Source organism: Strix aluco, chromosome 6 (genome assembly GCF_031877795.1).
Source record: "Strix aluco isolate bStrAlu1 chromosome 6, bStrAlu1.hap1, whole genome shotgun sequence".
NCBI lineage: Eukaryota > Metazoa > Chordata > Aves > Strigiformes > Strigidae > Strix > Strix aluco.
Window position 1 is genome coordinate 40,282,576 of NC_133936.1, and position 16,164 is coordinate 40,298,739.

Consider the following 16,164-nt stretch of genomic DNA (forward strand, 5'->3'; position numbering starts at 1 on the left):
GTCTTATAGTGAGGGGCCCAAAACTGAATCCAGTCATCGAGGTGCAGCCTCACCAGTGCCGAGTATAGGGGTAAGATCACTTCCCTGTCCCTGCTGGCCACACTATTTCTGATACAAGCCAGGATGCCATTGGCCTTCTTGGCCACCTGGGCACGCTGCTGGCTCATATTCAGCCGGCTGTCGCCCAACACCCCCAGGTCCTTTTCCACTGGGCAGCTTTCCAGCCACTCTGCCCCAAGCCTGTAGCGTTGCAGGGGGTTGTCGTGACCCAGGTGCAGGACCCGGCACTGAGCCTTGTTCAACCTCATACAATTGGCTTCAGGTAATTGCTCCAGCCTGGCCAGATCCCTCTGTAGAGCCTTCCTGCCCTCAAGCAGGTCAACACTCCCACCCAACTTTGTGTCATCTTCAAACTTACTGAGGGTGCACTCAATTCCTTCGTCCAGATCATTGATAAAGATATTAAATGAAACTGGCCTCGATACTGAGCCCTGTGGAACACCACTTGTGACCGGCCACCAACTGGATTTAACTCTATTCACCACCACTCTTTGGGCTCAGTCATCCAGCCAGTTTTTTATCCAGTGAAGAGTACACCCATCCAAACCATGAACAGTTAGTTTCTCCGGGAGAATGCTGTGGGAAACAGTGTCAAAGGCTTTGTTTACTGAAGTCAAGGTAAACAACATCCACAGCATTTCCCTCATCCACTAAGTGGGTCACCTTGTCATAGGAGGAGATCAGGTTTGTCAAGTAGGACCTGCCTTTCATAAACCCATGCTGACTGGTCCTGATCACTGGTTGTCCTGTACATGCCACATGATGGCACTGAAGGTGACCTACTCCATAACCTTCCCCGGCACCAAGGTCAGGCTGACAGGATCCTCCTTCTGGCCCTTCTTGTAGATGGGCGTCACATTTGCTAACCTCCAGTCAACTGGGACCTCCACGATCAGCCAGAACTGCTGATAAATGATTGAAGGTGGCGTAGTGAGCACTTCTGCCAGCTCTTTCTGTACCCTTGGGTGGATCCCATCCAGCCTTATAGACTTGTGTGTGTCTAAGAGGTGTAGCAGGTTGCTAGTCATTTCCCCTTAGATTATGGGGGCTTCACTCTGCTCCCCATTCCTGTCTTCCAGCTCAGGGGGCTGGGTACCTGGAGAACAACTGGTCTTACTATTAAAGACTGAGGAAAAGAAGACATTAAATACCTCAACCTTTTCCTCATCCTTTGTCACTGTGTTTCCCCCCACATCCAATAAAGGATGGAGGTTCTCTTTTCTTGCTAATGTATTTATAGAAGCAATTTTTATTGTTTTACGGTGGTAGACAGATTAAGTTCTAGTTGGACTTTAGCCCCTCTGATTTTCTCCCTGCATAACCTCACAACATCCTGTAGTCCTTCTGAGTTGCCTACCCCTTCTTCCAAAGGTCATAAACTCTCCTTTCTTTCCTGAGTTCCAGCCAAACCTGATGCTATTAGTATGGTTTTGCGTCAATTACAAGCGGACAGGTAACAGCTCTTTCAACAAAAAGCATGTTTGTGCGAAGTTGACTCTTCAAAAGGGTTTAAATTTGGGTTAGACAGGTGGGTTTAGTTTAGATGCATGATTTGTGTTTGGCAAGAGGACTCTTGAACTGTTCACCACTTATCAAATCATGGCCAAAGGGAAACAGGGTGCTTGAAACAGTGCTGTATACGTGGTTGTGTAGTATGTGGCTTTATAAAATACAAAGTTGGGTTTAAAATGAATTTATGCAAGAGTGAAAGTAGGGCCAAATTTGGAAAGGCCTCTCTGTTATGAAAATGCAATTAATCTGTAGTTGAATAAGTATCACTGTTAGAAGGTACTTGAATATCAGATTGATTTAATCTGAAAATAATTGAGAATGCACAGCCGAAGTCCATTAGGAATAGGAATGCAGATTATCCTATTTTGATATTTAGCTGGTTTTTTGTGAGATAGTTCTTGAAATAATGAGACAAGATTTATTGAACTGATCATTCTTTCACTTGAAATACTTTGAAACTGGGAGAAACACTCATACACTTACCAGAGTTCAGAATTGGGCAAGCTTCTGTGAATACATTTTATATATTGTTGATATTTCCTCTTTATGCATTTAGTTTTCCTTTAAAAATTCCCAAAGACAAAATGAAGAGCCAAATTTAAGCTGAACTTTTTCATTTTATATGTTCCTTTGATAGTTTCTGTTTTAAAAAAGCACATGTAGTTTACTGACACTTATTTTCTTTCAGTGACTTAAACGTTTGCATTTTTAAATGGACAATTTCACATTTCAGCAATAGATCTACTGCCACTAATACTAATTTATGAATTTATGAAAGTATGTATTACATCTATATTTTAACATTATTACAGTGGATACTACCCAGTTTTTAAAAATGTACTTATTTAGACTTTAAGGAACTGAACGACAATAAAATCCCTGTACGCGAACATGGCATACCCTAGGAATTTGTTATGCTTATTGCTCTCAGGAGTGTCTAATCAGGTAATGATGGCACCTAACTTCATTTTAGTCGTGGTATCTTTCAAAATACGGAGAAAAGCCAGTAACAGCAATTATCATTCATCTCCTCCTCTCACCGCACAGCTCCCAGAATTCAAAGGCACTTCTTTGATGGTTAGAAAGGAAAAACAAAATTGATTATTTTAAACCTCTCTGCAAAAGATATTGCTCTCTTTGCAGTACTGTTTCAAGAGCAATGTCAACTATGGCTAGCAGTAACTCTGCAGGGAGTGCAGTGATCTTGGGTTTCATATGTAAATTTATGCAAAGGGGTTCTGCAAGCCTAGCATGTGTTGTTCTCCTCAAACACCACAAGGCACTTCATGATACTTGATGTGGCAAAGGGGAGAGAGATTCCCTCTGTTTCACACAGCAAGAGGAGAACCTGCAGAGTGCATGTAAACAAACAAGAGAGCCACGATCCATCATTATTTTTGAAAGTTAGTACAACTGGAAATTCTGCTGCAACAAAGTTCTGCCATTTCCATTGATTACTTTTAATGGAGCTCCTTGTTTGAAGGGGTGTTCTTTATGAGTCTCCATATGCTCTGAAAGGATAAAATTTATTAACCTAGAAATAATATCATTTTAAGATACACTTAATCTCGATCAAAATCATCACTGAGAAAACAAGGAAAACATTCTGTCTTGATATCTTTAAGTTTCTGAGTATGCAATGGCCAACATACCTGTTCATTTATCAGCACAGACATCTCATCCACATGTTTTTTCCACTTACCGATATATTTGAGCAATAGACTGATTGCATTGAAGAGGCATCTGTGTGCCTCTACACTTCTGTAACAAATTTCCCTTCTGCTCAAAACCTCTCCTGAGGACTCTCTAGTTGTTCCCTTTGCTCTGTTTGGTTGTTTGCATTAACAGCACTCACCCATCAGTCAGCATTTCTCCATGCGCATCTCTCTCTTTTGCATTTCCCACCAGGACTTGCTGGCTCCAAATGAACGCTTCTGAGTACCTGCAGACAGTCCTCATATTATAGCTGAAGCTGGTCAAGTCCCAGCATGTACCAACAGTAATTGCAAAGTATTTAATCTTGGACCATAATTTAGAGGGGCTAATTTGAAGAACCCTACATTTTTACAGCACTTCTGATGAGCTGACATTCTTTCACCTTTATTATAGTAAGTGATGAGCATGTCTGTATTCTGGATTGCAACATCGTGTGAAAGAGGAAAGCTTGACACAGAATTCCCCTATTATGTTTGTAAAGTGTGTTTTGACATACTACATTCATTATGAACCTCAGCTGCTGGGGCGCCTGAAGGAAAAAGAGCCAGCAAAAGAATTGGAGCTGGGACAGGAATGATCCCTGCTTCCCACAGGCATAAAACATCAGTTATCCTGAGGCGTCTCCTTTGAGATAGTGGGGTAGGTGCTGATATTGCCATGTAAGAGAGAGCTTGTAACAGATTCTTGTAGTTTTGAATCCGTCGTGTTTTTTAATAATAGATATTGTATTGCCTGTATGTTCAAATGCTCACTGTGAACACAGAGCTGGATTAGAGGAGGAGGATGCTTTTGCCCCAGAGCGTGCACAGCCAGTACGCTCTCAAAAGCTGCACATTGAACCATAATATGAAGGGATTCCAATAGACCAGTAATCACTATAGATATGGCAAAAATAGCCAAACTCTTATAGCAAGTTGTACCAATTCTACACAGTGCAAAATTAGGAGTTGTTCATTGACAACTGCTCATAAAGTTGGAGGGTTCTTCTGTAGGAACCAACGGTGAAGCTCTGAGAGATGATTCTTTCTGCATCAGTATCTTGGAATCACCACCAGAAGAGCTGGTGTGTCACCAGTTCATGCCTATTCAAAGCTGTAAACAACGTCACAGGGAGTGAGGACCAGACCACAGTTGTCTGAGCTCTGGATGTTCAGTTGCTTTGAAACATAACTGGTCCTTTGTCACTTTGATCGCAATGCAGAAGTTGAAACTATAAAAGAAAAAAGCTAATAAAAAAGCAGATGGGAAAACACTGGCGCTGCTTGTAAATAACCCTTAATCACCCCTTTTCCCCCACTCTTGATGAAAAGAATTATTAAAAATAGACTACTACGCTTTCAAAGTGGTAATCGGTGTAACTGTATTTTTGCCAGGCTAAGTAATTCCATTTCTTTCTAAGAAGATGCTATTTTCATTTGAAACTGGGATGATTTAAGCCTGATATTTCAAAAATGGGTGGTGATTGATTAGTCATCAGTCTAATAATGGACTACATCTGCATTTTTTCCTCCATCTTTGTCATATTTTACATAATTCATTTGGTTTAATTGGACATTAAAATCTTTTTCCCTGTAATGACTACAGCAGATTCACCTGCCCCTGCTTGGATTCTCTTGAGATCCCTCTGCCCTTGCTTACTGCTGCTCAGAAAGCCCAATTCCACCCCACGGATGGGGTGGCACAGGCATGGGACTCTGTCAGCCCTGTGTGCATGCCCCCTGTTACTTTTTCTGAGTGTAGTTAGTTTTTGCATAACAACAAGGCCTGAGGCAGTAACTCTCATCAGGTTTCTGATGTGCTTCATGCTGTAAATGTGGGAGGTAATGATTCCTTCTTTTAAAAATATTCACTTTAACGCATATAAAATGGTGGTAGAGTTAAGTGACTTAGGATGTGTCCCACAGGGAGCATCTCAGAAATGCAGATTATTCGAGTCTCTCTCAGTTTGGGGTAGCTGAAACTATTGCTCATGTGGCCACTTTGTCTCCTGGCACTTAATGACAAGGAGTTTCCACCACCGTTTATTTACACAGAACAAACTCCTTTTACTTAGTTCAGAGACTGGTAACAAGACTGGTAAGACCAGTAACAAGCTCATCAGCCCTTTGTTATGCCAGAGGGCAACCAGATTCCCAATGGTAATGGAAAAGGAAAATAATTATCAAGCTTCTTTCTAGTTATCAAGAGGCCTAGAGCTTGAATCTGTTTCCACTAAGGTTGATGGAAATCTTAGTCTAGTGGTCATAAGAGTTGCTTAAAATACACTTCATACAGCTACATCTTTTTGAAAACAAAGGACTTGCAAATCAGTAAACTTGACTGATTTGATATAAACTTGTAATAGTGAACATGAGTTGCCTGTTCACTCACTATTTTGCCTTCTAAAAAATATTTGCAAAAGGTTATGAAACAACCACTGACCTACATTCAGAATTAAACTCCTGGGAGGAATTTATTGCTGTCTAAATTAGATAAAGCCACTTGTTACAGTTCATATATTATTGATCTTTCAACAATAAATCCAGAGGTGTGCTCAAAAGCAAGAGACATAATTATGCAGATTTTCATCCTTATTGCTGGTGTGAAACATCAATTTTCAGGAACTATGTGCCTAAAGTATACCTTGTGATTAGTTCTGTTGTTAATAATTATTAATATTCAGAAGAAAAAAATGTATATTCAAAAAAAGGGAACAAGGAAAGGGATATTTACAACTTCCTGGAAATTATATAAATCTGTTAATTCCTCATGTTATAATTATTTGTATTACAATAGATTGCAAGTGCCAACTGAGATTAGGATTATGATGTATATGGAACTGAGCATACCCATTTTAATGGGAGATCTTCTGTAATATAAAGATGTTCATTAAGTCAGCAGGGAAGGTAAAGAGTGGAAGGTGGAACTGTAAAGGCAATTAAAGGACTTGCAAAGTCCTTTAAGTGGAGCCTGGAACAGAACCAGTCTTTGAATCCAGGCTAATTGAATCCTTGTATAAATTCTTTAATTATTTCAGTGTGCAACACAAAGAAGTACCAACTTGATTATATAGCAAGTCTTACCAGTTTTATGAATCATTCTACATGCTCTTTGATTAGAGGAAGTAATAGAACTGAGCTGTGGCTGCTGCAGCATAAAAAAAAAATGTAGTGTAAAAGAAAATCAGTACAACTGGAATCTGCTTTTACACATTTTCTCCTTGGATCTCAATGTCTCCTCCTTTTACATGTAGAAAATCAGTCAAGCCCTGATGGTCCAGCTTGCTGTTCAGCAAAATACGTCATCAAAAAGGCATCATAAAAAAGACTTCAGTGAGGCAAGAAACAAAAAGAAGAAAACGAAGAGCAAGGCAGAGGGCTCTTCCATGAATAACTAAAAGGAATGAAAAACCCAAAAGCTCATAGGAGAATTCAAAGTGATTCCACTTTAAAGCTTTTGAAAATGGCCCATGGCCAGATGCAAATGAGTTTGTTTAACATACGACTATCCCTTTCTTTTTCTTTGAATGGCATGTAGCTTTGAATTATCCTTAAACTTGATTACATTCCTGGTTTATATCTTCCTATTGGAAAGTTGTTATCCCACATCTACAGCTCACTTGATTTAGAAAAGGTACATAATAGAGATGACATCAAGTGAAAAAGTGGTGAAATGTAAGAGCTGGCTCATTAACAAAATCCTTTTGGTATGTTTTTAGTGTAGCAGCTGCCTAGGTATCAGTAATAATGCATTTAATAATGTGTCTGTGGACAGAGTATGCTGAGGCAGATAAAACACCAGTTTGCCTGTGTTGAGGTGTTACCATCAGAACCCTATGTTTTCTTACTTCTCTTTGCAGATGAGGTCTACTGCCTTTTCAGGGAAATCGGGTGAAATACACTACTGCGTGTTGCATTTTATGTGCAGTACGTTTATACCAGGCATCTGGGAGGAAATGATAAAAAGTCTGCAGACTTTTGACAGAAAGAACTGGTTGATCTTGCTACTACGATAGATTGTAAACCCTTTGGAGCAAGACCATCTTCTCTAGCTTGTTTACACAGCATCTAGCGTAGTGAGGTGGTGCTCCCAGACCAGGTTTCTTCAGCACTGTTTCTGTTCTGATAGTAACTGCAAGGATCAGGAGGTCTGGTCCTTTCTGATGTGGCCACAAATCAACTTGTGAAAGAGAGCTTAAATAACAAGTTAGGGTGGTTAAGTGTATCTGGTACCTACTAATGATTTGATTGTGTAAGTTCCTGCAGGAGGAGAGGTTTGTTTACCCTTGTGTTTCTTAGGGATTTGTGGTAGAAATGGGAGAAAATAAATATGGCAGAGAATAGGATGGAAGATGGAAAGAGGATGGGGTATGGATCTTCTCTTGTGGTGTGTCAGCTACTGTAGCAAAATTAATTCATAGAAGGAAGAACCTGTAATAAAAGTAGATCAGATTGTTTTCCTCATAATTATGCAACTAGTAACGATCCCTTAATCAGGGCCAGTGGGAAGGTCAAAGTCAGCTCTACAGCTGCAGTCGCTTTGTGGCAGGGACTGTCTCTGATCAATTTTTGCATAATATCTATTTCAGTGAAGCATTCTTGGTGCTATTATGATCTATTAGCTGGACCATGCTGTTACTTAAGAGAGAAATGTCATATTGAAAATCCATGAACACAACTGTTGATGGCATAGGGGGGAGTCACAGAGTACCCACTGGAGCATCTTCTGTAACTACACTGAATGGGTTACGTGCAGTCTTACCCAGATGGGCTGTCCATTACTCTAGTTCAAAATTGCTGAGTTACCAAATCACTAATTAAGGGGCATTTATTCAATTGAAGTGAAGTATATTGGACGCATACAAAACAAGTTTGAAGACAGGCATATTCTAATCCAAAACCAACCCCCCACCAGCCCCCCAAAGGTATTACTTACTAAAATTTCTCTATGGATGGAAAAAAAAAATCAGGAGTAAAATGCAAGAATATGTCAAAGTCATATTAGAGATTATGAAATAACAGGTATGAGGGATACTACCGATTTCCTAAGTGGACTATTGATAGTGATGAACATAATCTTTGCAGAAGTGAAAAAAGAGGATGGTGGGGTGTGGAGAGCTGGTCCAGAAGCCAAGTACTTACACTGAGGAATAGAAGGATCTTTCTACATGTACATACTCAGTCCTTCTTCCTTTTACTGGTGTGATAGATAATGATATAAGGAAAGGAGATGTTCCACTTGATCGTGCATGTCCCACCCTCCTACTTCGTAGTTGCTGCTGTGTGCCAGCTTCACTGAAACCTTGATCAGCTAAGATTTGCATCTTTAACCTCTCTGAAAGTCAGGTTACAGGCATCTCAGAACAGGCCTCCAGAATTGGTGATCAATTTTGCAAGAGCTGCTGTATAAAAATCAGTGATGGGTACATTCATAGTTAATCCAGACTCCATGCTATCTGAAAAGGGTGGGGAGGAAAGAAGGAAGAGCTTCAGCTGTTTAGTCCAGGAAATAGTGAATGATACTTACATGAAATGCATCAGGCACAGGAACGAATATTTCTGGAAAAAAAGAACAGTTGTATTTAGCCTTAAGCATATAAATGGCATGTGAACAGGTATTTTTAAACTCTCATTTTATACTTACGTGCTGAAAGATTTATAAATGCAAGGACAGGCAGGTTCTAGATCAGCAGCAGGGGCTGGATAGGGGAACTGCTGCTAACCTGGAATTCAGTACTTTCATCACAGCAAGCGTATGAAAGCATTGCTTGTAAGGGACTGGATTCGATGACTCTTTCAGTCTCACATCCATGATGATGCTTTTTTTAAAAAAAAAAAAAAATATTGTTTTATTGAGATCCAGTTCAAACCATGCAACAATTTGGAGTGTAGCTGTCGTATTTGGGGTTGGTTTGTTTGTTTTCCCAAACGACCTGCTTGACCTCGTTGTTTGTATAGGCTGAACTTCATGAAAGGAGCCAGATGAAATGGAAGAGAATTAGGGGGGTACAGCTGGTGAGATAGTTAAACAAATAGCTTTTCCGTAATGCTTAGCACCACTATGTTGAGGTGGTATGTAATCAGGGTTACTGAGCTTTTTTGCAGAACAGTGGGTGCTGAGAGCTTATACATTGCCTGCTGAATTCTCCAAGCAATGATTACTTTGTTTCTCGGTGTTACTCTGTATTAGTCACTGTAACAAGCCAGAATGGAGTTTTGACATTTTAGATCTCCTCCAAATGAACCTAAAGATTTCATTATACTCCTACCATGATAGTGTTTTGCAGGCCATTACTTTCTACTTGAGAAGGCAATGGATTTGTTCAGATCTTAGTTCCTCTATTTGCTAGATAACTCCACACGTTTTCTTGCAGGTATTATTTATGTGAAAAACATAAAAATTAACTGAATATAAAAAACATCATGGATGCAGCATCTGACCCATGTTTTACCTGATTCTCAGTTCCATACCATTGTGAGTCTCCTTCAGAACAATATCCTTTAATCTAATCTCACACTCATGCATAAATTGGAAAGGTCATTGACTTTGATAACTCCGAGTGCACACCGGCTGAGCTGGTTTTGGGATTTTTAATCTTTACTTAGGAGGTTAAAATGAAAAGTAAATGTTTCTACATTGGTAGCTAGGGGGTTCATTCCGTTAGGGTGGCAGGAATTAGCTAGTTATATTTGGGTATCCTTTACCCTGCCTTCTTTGATTTTTGCATTTTCATATGTTCATATGCTACATATTCAAAATACTTCTGCCAGATTTTCAGTTGTTTGGTTTGGGTTTTTTTAAATTAATATTGAAGAGAGGCATGGGGGACATGGTCCTGCTATCTTTCCTTGTTTAGATAGTCCCTTCATGCTTCCAACTCACTGAAATGAGTGAGATTGTCCTTAGCATTGCTATTAATGAATATACAGCAATGGAGTGTCTGTTCTGCTCTAATCTTATGCTTCACGTTGAAAGATGAGTAGACACATTAAAAGTCAAGGCTAAAGGGCCATTCCTGTGTCTCTGTGAGAAGAAAAGGTATAATCACAAGCCGTGTTCTTAGGGGACACTGGTATCAGAATTCAAAATAACCTCTTTTTTTTACTCTCACTTTCTCCTGAAGTGTTGTCTTTCAAAGTCATATTGTACTGTTGCTATTCAAGTCAACATAGTTGCTAAGAGGCTGTGATAAGCTCACATATAATAACTTACATTTATTTAAACACATACAGTTACTATGTCTGGCATCAGTGGGTATCCAGTGTCATATGCTTTCTTCTTTGCAGAAGTACAAAAGCAATGCCTTTATTTTGTTTCCAACATTGACAGGGTAGTACATTTGCTTCTTGTGACTCCTCTGGTATGATGAGGCTCTGGGACATTCGGAAGTCAGTAGATACCTGTAGATGCAGGCCCGCATCCTGCCAACCAGGTCATCTTTGATCACTCTGTTAGGATTCTAAAACAACTTTTTCTACCTAAGACGTAGTTTATTTTGAAATATCTCTAATCGCTCTCTGATTCTGAAGCCAGATAGCATGTGTGAAACAGCACAGATGTGTTAATTTTAAAGAACAGATGCCTGATCGTGCCAATGATCAATACACTTGTTTTCTATGGACTAGATTGGCAAATTGGACTAATGGTCCAGTTATATAAAATGAAAAATGTGTAATAACAAAAAGTGCAAGTAATTACAAAAATATTCCATAAAATACAGAACTGATCGCTGGGGGTAAGAAACTTAGCAAGATTACTTATGTTCTTGTGATGTTTATTCTCCATTACTGTTTGTTCTTTTATTTGCTAATTGTGTAGTTGTATTTCATAAACAGTCTTACTAAATCCTCTTATAATTGCCTCAGAACTTCATTGTGTTGATGGGACTGCTTACTCCGCACAAAGAATTAAAGTAACCAGTTATTTTTCATCATCAACCATGTATTACCATGTCAGCAGTATTGTGAGTGAACATGCATTTTGGTTTGAAGAGGGCCTGTTGTAAAATTTTTTTTTGCTTGTTTTAAAACCAGTATTAATCTTCAATTCCAAAGCATGGACAAACATTCATGTTGCACCACAGAATGAGATCCTAGCTTAAGAAATCATTCATACTCAAAGGTAGTACAATATGATATGATATGATGCAATAATATATAATGTAATATACATAGGTATATTGAAAAATATGTATACATTTGCATTATATGTTATGTGTATAAAATATAATGCTTCAATAGAATATGAGAGATAATTAAGGAATCATTAAACAAAAATAATAGTATGCTATTTTGTCATAATGACCCACATACTGCGAAATACTTAATATCACTATATTGAGTCACTTGGCAGAAAACTTTGCCATCACATTCTATATTATTTGTCTGGTGCTTTCACAGATCTCTCTGCTGTACCATTAAATAGGGTATTTTCACTTCCAAGGGAAAAAAAATGCATTGACACTGTCCATTTTTGACAGCTTCCCAAAGACAAATTTAACCACTATTCTATTTATATGTGTAATTTAGAATAAGAGCTCATTTTTTGTTCAGGAGGACTTTAAGAAGTTTTGCATTTTTGTTTCTGGAGTATAATGTTGGGTTATTTGCAAAGGAATTGCATCCCTGAAAAATGCAGTAGCAATATTTCTAGCCAGATGGGAACTTTCCAGTAGAAAGGTTATCAGCTTCAGGTAACCTAAATGGGCAAATTTTTCCATCATTTGGATAAAATCCAAAATTTTCTCTGCAGGAGTAACCACACAACAGAGATATCAGATTGGGATGGATGATCATAATGAGACATAATGCAACAGGATGCAATCACACCTAGCTAAAGATAGGAAAATATCTAGCTAAAAGAGACTCTTGCAATTGCTGTTGTTTGAGAGAGATGGTGCCTGCGTCACCTAACTAGGGACAGAGGGCAAGCCATACCAGGCACTATCAACATACACAGACTGAAAAGGCAATGCCTATTCTGAATAGGTACCTTGCAGAAATACAAGCATACTAATATCTATTTGTTACGGAGCAGTATTTAATTTACTCGTTGAGTGGCTGGAAAGGAATGCATTTTCTGCACTGCATCTGGGGAGGAATGATGAGAGACTGTTTAGCAAATCTGGCCTTGCTTGGGTGCAGCTGGTTTGGTTACTGCTGGCAATGCAGGGTGGGACCCAGTCTGAGGTGAGTATCTCTGCACCCCTGGGTTTGTGGATGTTTAACTCATGCTGACACCATGTAGTCGTAGCTTTTTTTTGCTAATACCAGAGTTGCCAAGCTAGCTAAATTAGAGTTAGCCTGAGTAATCCTGAAATGGCCCTTGATACATCAATGAGAGAGGCTGAATGACAGGCTTGTCTGCAACAGCAGAGGGCTGGACCAAATGATCCAGCAGGTTCCTGCATTGTTTGTCTAAACAGTAATTCATGGATTGGGTCAATCTAAACCATTCGGTCAGTCATTTGAGTGGAGTTAACTGAAAATAATAACCATGTTGAAATAAGTTAAACAGCCAGAATACTCCAAAAATAAGTGATGATGGGAGAATATATCCTATGTTTAACTAAGAGCCTGTTGGGCATGGGACATCTGTCTCATTTGGGACCTCTGTCTGTGGAGAAGCTTGGGTACATTTTTCTGACCTTATCAAAGCATGGTTTAATTTCCAGCTGTATCCCTCAGTCTCTCCTGGTGATGTTATACCACCTAGTGTAAAATATTTGACTGTATTAAAGTCGTAGACACTGGAAACAAATTGTTCAGCATCTTACAGGTGGATTTAATTAGTAGATTAGAGAGCCATGGTTGAGAAGTTTTTTTCTTCTGCCTAGTAATTATATAAATTATAGCTAATAATGATAGCAGGGGTTTATGAAAAGTTTGATAGTGTTGGCAAAAGCGATTGAGGTCAGAGATAGTAAGGCCGAAGCTAATGGAAGATTTTTGTTTGGTTTTCCTTTGTATTGTTTTCAAGTAATTATCATTGCAAATGCAATGTAGACAAGCACATCTTAGCTTTTGTTTTTAAGGGGTACTATCGTTTGTCAGTATGACATGCACTGGATGGAAATTGCTTAACAAAGAACTAGTACCATGAATGAGTTTGTAAATTACTGGGATTCTCCTGATGGCACCACTGGGGACCTTGCTAACTCTAGTGATGCGAATGCTGTTCGTGGCATAAATGCTTGACCATAAAGCCATTTGCTGCTTTATTAGAGCCACACTCAGATCTTAAATAAGTTAATGAAAAAAGTTTTGTATAAATCTTCCTGCTTTAGCTACACTATGTCTTACCTTTTCTTTAGCTCAGCTTAGATGTGGACTTTTTGATATGGCATACTTGTGAATGAGAAGCAATTAATTACATGATTAATTACCATTGCACTTTATGTGGATTTTCTTCTTCCCCCCAGTCTTTCTGAAACTAGCTCATGGTCTTGCACTGAGAGGTGGTGGTGGAGCTGGCCAGGACTCAGTCTGCTGGGGGCAGTGATCTTCAATATGATGCTTAATGTCAGAAATACAAAGGAAGATGTCCTTTGAATTCTGCGTGCTGTGGGTGGCTTCAGAGGAGGGACCAGCTGTGGTTACTGTGCTAGATGGACCCCAGTGTAACTGATTTTTAAACTAAATTCACTTTTATTTTTTCATATGAAAGTTAACCACCATCTCCATGTGCTTGTATTCTTATGCAGCATTCATGAATCGCTTAAACACCCTCTTGTCATCACCTTTTGTGTTTCCAGTTGCTGTTTAGAAAATGTACTTAATACAATTAATCACAACATAACATTGTGTATGTGTTAGAGAAACTGTAGAGGATTCTAGCTTGTATGCTACAATATATTTATTTATTATCATAATGTATTAAAAAACCCAAACCAAGCAAACCCCACTGCAACAGCAACAGTCCAAAATCAATAGCAGTTACAAGAAGGCCAAGGGAAAGCAAACAATGTATAGAAAATTATGCTGCTATATTTTGAGATCTGGAGATCTTCTATCCAAGCTGGGCAGTGTTGCACTCAGCGTTGAAGAGGTGAATTCTTCAGCCAGAACATGAATAAATAGCCTTACAATGCCTCTGAACACCTCAAAGGACAATATGTACATATTTTATTTAGAGGGAGAGTATATTAAAAGAATGTAAAGGTTGTAAATTAATGTGAAAGTTAAGAAATGCTAGGATCAAGATTACCTTGTGATAGAAATGGTTTGTTTTAGGAGATAGGAATTCTGAGGATGCAGGAGACACATTGTTTTAGGAAGCGATTGTTGAACAAGTGGTACCACTGTCAACCATGGTGGGGTCAGGGTAACTGCTCAGTGTTGCTATCTAAGAGCGAGCTTAATTTGCTTAATTACACATCACATGACATTACACGGGATCGTTACCATGAGACAGCCATTAGTCCAATGGGTTACAATTGTTTGCCGTTAGTCTGGAGTTGGTTTTGGTGTTAAATAGTGGTCTAAAGAATTTATTTCTCTATATTATTACCCATCCTTTACTGAACACAGATTTATGGAGGGGATCTTCTGGGATGCCATTGCTGAAGCATTTTCAATATTTGCACTTGACATTATTTTGGCTATTAGTTATAATATTAAATAATTATAATATTAATATTACTGATAATATTAAAGCCACATGTGATCTACACAGGCCTCATAAGGGATGGAGACATAGAGATTAAATCTCAGATTGTTAGAATTTCTGCTGATATTGAACCTTCAGGTAAAGTTCCAGAACTACAATCTTCAGATTCCTTAGCTGGTAACAATTTCTGTGCTCAGAACAGAAATGGCAGAAATAGTCCTTGTAAATTGAGGGAAAAATTCAGAAGTATAAATTGTATTTTTAAATTCATATGTGCCTAGTTGAGTATATATTCTGTTTCTTAAAGGAAACATAAATAATATTGATTTATTATACGGCAGTATCATTTATTTAGAGGTTTGATCTTGCAGTGAGGTGCCTACTCAATTTTCTCTTTGATTTTCTCAATTTTCGTTGGTATATTGGCTGCAAAGACGAGCTGGTATTGAGGTGCTAGGTGTCTGTCTTCTTCTTTCCTTCACATTTTTGGTTAATTGATACTGCTTAAGTGGCACTGAGTAGATAAAGCTTCATCTCTGGGTGGGGGATTTTTCTAGGATGGAAGCAGCTCTCCTCTCCTGGGAAGCTGTACAGTGGATTTTGCAATTGGCAGTAGGATGTGGGGAGAGCAGGGGGATGCGCCTGCACCTCTGGGATCTCAGAAGGGGACTGTGTGTGTCCAGGTATCTAGAGAACCAGAGCAGGACTCTATCTCACTTTTTCTGCAGTCTCTGAAGCTTGCTTTTTGTATTTGTCTCCCTCTTGCTTACAGTTAAACTCATGCTTGATGGGAGAAAAATCCTCTAGTGCAGAATTTACCACAGTAATCTTTTTAGGAGCATCTGATTTTGTCCATATAGTGCAATTATCTGCTGACATTAATGTGTGTTTTTCCCTATGACCCCCATTTCTGACTAAAAAGCTTTTTCCATTACAACACTTCATTGCTCTGTGTTCTTTAATCTCCAAGGCAGATTACTTGATAACATCAATTGATTCCTTAGGGTGCTTTTCCCCTTGTGGCTCAATGCCTGAGTCCCTACCTCAATTCTGATTGTGTATATACTGTCCCAGGCAATACGATCTTGACTTGGGAAATTTTTGCATAATTTAAGTTATTGCCAATTAACACAAACTTCCGAACACTGATTCTGGGTATTGAGAAAAACGAAAACATGAAGAACTAAACAAGCACTTAAGTAAATGCTTTTCCTCGGCCTTTCCCAGTCTCAGCTTAAGCGAAACATCTTTCCTCCCCTCTTCTTAGTCTCTGCTTGCCTTGTTTTCGCT

General features: G+C 38.9%; 1 protein-coding gene across 1 annotated transcript in view; it reads left to right on the forward strand.

Annotated features, from left to right (window-relative positions):
- Positions 1-16,164, forward strand: part of SPAG16 (sperm associated antigen 16) — a 468,867-nt gene that overhangs the window by 348,124 nt on the left and 104,579 nt on the right. The window contains 2 exon segments of the mRNA XM_074829742.1: positions 10,597-10,661; positions 10,663-10,699. Coding sequence (XP_074685843.1) covers positions 10,597-10,661; positions 10,663-10,699 — 102 coding nt within the window.